This window comes from Atta colombica, unplaced genomic scaffold (genome assembly GCF_001594045.1).
Source record: "Atta colombica isolate Treedump-2 unplaced genomic scaffold, Acol1.0 scaffold153, whole genome shotgun sequence".
NCBI lineage: Eukaryota > Metazoa > Arthropoda > Insecta > Hymenoptera > Formicidae > Atta > Atta colombica.
The window spans coordinates 2,322,083-2,327,162 of record NW_017259243.1 but is presented as its reverse complement, the minus strand read 5'-3'; the positions used below and the strand labels follow the sequence as shown (position 1 = coordinate 2,327,162).

Genomic DNA, 5,080 nt, shown 5'->3' with positions numbered 1-5,080 from the left:
AGTTGTTTGTATATAATTCTACTAATTTTATTTCTATAGATTTACTTTTTCTGGAAAGTTCCGAAGTTCTTTTCCGTGTATCGGTCGCATTATTAGAAGAACACCAAGATCAATTGCTATGTTGTGATAGCTTTGAAGAAATTATGGAATATCTCAAGGTAAAGTTATAATATTTCAATAATAATCATTTATAAGAAATAAAAAATGAAAGAGTAAATTTATATGATTATTATTATGTTTCTATTCTTGATTTTAGATACGTGTGCCGGCGATAGACAAACAAAGTTTAGATCGCATAATGAAACGTGTATTTTATCCCGATTTGGAAATCACAAAACAGTTGAACGAATACAGAGTAGAATATCAAGTGCTTCAAGAGGAAATGATATCGGTGAAACCACAAATGGAGAATTTAGAGAAATTCAAATTAAGAAATAAACAACTCACGCAAGAAATTACACAGCTTAGCGAACAACTTGAGGTAATCCAAGTGATATCATCAAATATCAGAATTAAAACTTGTATGAATCTTAGAATTGCATTTTTTCAAGTAACGATAACAAAGCGCATCCATTTAATAAGTAATAAATATATATCAATGTTAAAATATCTTAATAAAGCAGAATAATTGTAATTAAATATACGAGAAATTACGAATATGGCAAATCTCAAAATCAATTTTAAATACAATTTCATACATTTTTAATCTATAATTTACAATAAATTTAGTATTTTTATATGATATTGTTACTTTTAGTTCTTTTATCTCTACTATTATCGTTATGGTACTGAAATTACATTACAGATTACTATGAGCAACTTGCATAGACTTGAAACAGCGCGTTCAATGCAACAAACTACTATCCATAGACTTGAGTCTCAAAATCGCAGCCTTGAAGTAACAGTAGCTACATTGGGTGCGTTCATTCAGCAATTAGCAGATACACGTTCCGATATCGAAGTTCCGGGCGAAGTTCGTAGAATAATCGCACAGCTAAGTATGGTTGAGAAACGACGAAATACTGGTACCAAATCATATCCTTTGAAAGTCATCGAAGATAACAAGCACGGAATGATAAAAAGTAATTCAACTGGAAGAGAATCTCAAAATCTTTTAAGGAATAATGGCATGGATGCACCGTATCCATTGAAGTCCACTCTGAGCCAACCTAACTTAGCAACGAAATTAGAGAAAGTCTCTTCGTTCTTTTCGAATTCACACAATCACATACAAAAGCAACGTGCGCAATTAGCAGCTCTTAGAAATGAGTATTCTGAACGAGTAAGAAATAATGACGAGAATGATCCTAAGACAGTTAACATCGACATTCAAATTACGGATACTATGAATCTGGCAAATAATCCGGTTCCACAAAACGAAAACAATTTAAAAGTTCCAGCTACCAATTTAGAGAAATCAATATCATTACCACTGAAACTCAAATTGAAATCGTCGAAGTCAGCATACGAATTAAGTTCTGTGAGAAAGGTTCCCACTAGCAAGCTTGAAGTTACGAGTAATGATTCATTAACAAATTTGACAGGAACAATACACCCACTCGATACATGTAGCGATGTGAATTTCCGGTTTAGTGGAACCACGAAACTAAAATCCATCAAACCTGTGAAATCTAGTCTGAGTTGCCAGGAAGATAGTAGTAACAAACAAAAGCCAGAACAAATCTCCGATCCTTTAAACAGATAACAGTTACTTTCAAATGCATCTTCAAAGAGCATCTTATCGAAAAAAATTTTCATAAAAAATATATATTTAAAACGATACTGGTGATAAGTAGCTTAAAGATTACATCTTTATATTTGATTAGTTTTGTGATTTCCGCGCCATAAATTAGCCAATTTTGAACAGGAAAGTTTCAAAACTGACTAATTTATACAATAGACAGAGGGAAGGAAATGATTCTTTTTTATTCTTATTCAGATCTGATGTATTTGGCATTACAACTGATGAAAGTGAAATGTTCTACTGAAACTATATTGAACATTTGGAAATCTCACGTATAGATATATAGTCGATTGAAAATCCACTATCTCCAAATAAACATTTAAAACTATATATAAAGATTAGACACGTTAATTCAGAAAATGAGATATCAAAATAAGGTACTAAAGATATATACATATATACAACCAGTTTCAGATTGCCAAAGGAAGTGCCAAACTTTCTCTCTCTGTTAGAATATATTTTATAATAAGACAAAAACGATTTTAGTTACTTAAAGATAAATGTATATGTACATATCTAGACACACACATACACACACACACACACACACACACACACACACACACACACAGAGTACATATATACGCATGTTAGATGCGGTTATATCGTTGAAAAAATATATTGACAAAAATATAAAAACTATTAATGTATAGGCTGGCTGCTATGCACCGTAAGATTCAAAAAACTAAGTATTACTATTTTTGCACAAAACAAGCCTTGTGATATCAGGGATAGTAACATATATATATATATATTTTTTTTATATATATATATAATATGCATATATTATACTCTGTTCTTTATAAAAAAGTTTTACCATCGTTAATATGCAACAATAGCATTAGCGATATTTAACGCCCATATCAAATGTATCGTAAATTAGAGAATAGCAAATTACTCCATAAAAGATATTTGAAATTGACATTTTGATAGATAATGTGAAATAACGATATTCATAAAGATGCTAAAATTATATTTTGTAGTATTTCGGTCACTGTAATATTTTATCAGCTAGTTATTATACGTAACTGTAGTGATATATTGTTTGTAACGAAATGCAAGTATATAATCATATCTTATGACGGAAATAAAGATATTCTATAAGTAATTGTTTGTTATATAGATTTATTAGAGTAGATCATATTATGTATAGTATTACAAACGAAGAAATACTTCGATTTTTGTTTGTTTCTCGACTTACTAATCTTATTGTGATAATAGATAAAAATATTTAAATAGTCAATAAAAATAACTTAATAATATTAATAAATATTTTATTAAGTATTTTAATTTTTAAAAATATTAAGAATATATAAACTTATAATAAACTATATGATGCGCGTATATTTTTTAAAACTAATGAAGGAATTTGACATCTATGTTCACAAAATAATTTCATCTATTTTTTTTAATTATTGAATTCTTTGTTTCTTTTTGTTGCTATATTTATTTTATACATCAATGTAAAATATGACATGAATAATTAAAAACCAATCTAAATTATATATTATGGAACATGTGATTTAATAAAAAAATATTTATGTATCTGTGCTTTATTGTATAAAGTAATATCTATAAAATTATTATTTTCGCTGTTTACTTTTTCAATGATACATTACAAAATTAGATAAGCAGCGCAGGCGCAAAACTGGTTGATTTTAAATCATAAATTTGCTGAGTATTTATTATGTTCATGATTCATTAGGATGTTCATGATTTATTGAGAAAAATACGTAATTTTCTTTTCATTCCTACTTTATAATCTTCACATTAAATTGTAAATTCAACTCTTATACATTTTCAGATGCTACATTATACATGTATGAGATTATATACAATTTTCACTTTCCTTGTACATGTTTACTATTTTTTAATGTTTTGTTTTAGCTATAGTAGTCCTGCAAAAAAAAATCATTTGTGTATTAGAATTTTCACTCATATAATAAACTCATATAATAAAAAAATAATCATAATAAAAAAAATTATAGGAACAGATAATCTATATATTTAAAATATTAACACATTAAAAAATTCTTAATTTATCTGTAAATTAATTGAATATCCTTACGTTTGCATCTGTTTACTGCCGCTGAGCACTATATATGGTGATTGAGTTTCCTTTTGTTTCGCTTGCAATAAATTTAATGTACCTAAAGGTGTATCTGTTGAAGACATTCGTTTCATTAAAACTTCTTGTTCGGCTTTCTTCATTCTTTTCTCCACCTAAAATATTAGAAAATTATTGTAACTATGAATATATTGATTTTGATTAAAATAGTAATAAATGTTACCAGTAAAAAATTCATATATATGCATAATGCTTTATGTATATAAAAACCTTATTTTTTCCTGGACCTTTCCCATGAAATTTGTGCGACAGATATCGAAAAGCTTCTTTGGCGCACAAGACATGCCCATCGTCATCAATATACTCAAGCTTAACATTCGGTTTGAAACCTTCCTTCTCCTTAAAATCGGATGTCGGTCCATTAAAACGATCTCTTCTGCCGAATTTATCATCATCCCTGAAACGAAAAATAATACATGAACGAGCAAATTAAATAGACAAACTGTAGTATGTTATCGTCTTATATAACTAAGATTTTGATATACAAAAAAAATAAAAATTAAAGCCCTTGAAATACGGTGTTTTGAAACTTGTGTCCACTACCAGTATAAACAAGTCTGTATGAAGAATATGCTCGTGAATCTTCAAGATACATTACATTATGCGATTAAATTAAAATAATTTTAAGATATGTTACTTAAGTTATTTAAATTCTATTTTAATTATTTTTTAGTATAAACGAATCGTATATATATATATATATTCTATGTTATATACTGACCAAAATAAATATTAATTAATTAAATATTAAAATTCATGCACGTAAAGCTAAATATATTTTTTGTTATTCTTATATGTATTTAAAATTTAAGTACGTTCGGACATATCAGACATTTTAATATCTAATAGTAGTACTATATTAGCACTAGAGCCTAATTTAGTCTAGAGGCGGCAAGTTTAGAGGGGTGATATTTTTTAAAAATTCTAAAAAAAGTAGATTTTTATCAATGCAAATAATGAGAAAATTTTTCATTGCTTACTAGAGATTGCTCGCGTCGCATGCTCCAATATGTTTCTATTATAGCTTCTATTCACTTTAACAAGCGCATTGAATAAAAAAAACGTATATATGGTATTCCAAAAAGATCGGGACATTTGAATATCTCGAAAAATATATAAATTTTACAGAAAAGTGTTTCAGACAAAAGTTGTAGGATTCAAAAAGATCTGTTTACTGATCTTATCAGTTTGACCTTGGGTGATATCGC

The 5,080-nt window shown here is 27.8% G+C and overlaps 2 protein-coding genes across 3 annotated transcripts in view; one reads left to right on the top strand and one right to left on the bottom strand.

The window, feature by feature from the left end:
• Positions 1-2,469, top strand: part of LOC108685505 (TBC1 domain family member 1) — a 15,938-nt gene extending 13,469 nt beyond the window's left edge. The window contains exons 13-15 of the mRNA XM_018190328.1: positions 1-158; positions 257-481; positions 806-2,469. The exon at positions 1-158 is cut by the window's left edge and continues 5 nt beyond it. Of these exons, the coding sequence (XP_018045817.1) occupies positions 1-158; positions 257-481; positions 806-1,705 (1,283 nt within the window). The 3' untranslated portion in view covers positions 1,706-2,469. The remainder of the gene's footprint in view (positions 159-256; positions 482-805) is intronic.
• A 1,145-nt stretch (positions 2,470-3,614) lies between these two features.
• The window catches only part of LOC108685390 (U4/U6.U5 tri-snRNP-associated protein 1), a 5,975-nt gene continuing 4,509 nt past the window's right edge, over positions 3,615-5,080 (bottom strand). Inside the window, exons 9-11 of one of the 2 annotated variants that reach the window (XM_018190151.1) lie at positions 4,083-4,269; positions 3,813-3,967; positions 3,615-3,642 (exon numbers count right to left, since the gene is read on the bottom strand). In XM_018190151.1, the coding sequence (XP_018045640.1) occupies positions 3,615-3,642; positions 3,813-3,967; positions 4,083-4,269 (370 nt within the window). Of the gene's footprint in view, positions 3,643-3,812; positions 3,968-4,082; positions 4,270-5,080 lie in introns of those variants that run through there. The other variant, XR_001931666.1, reaches the window with a different exon arrangement.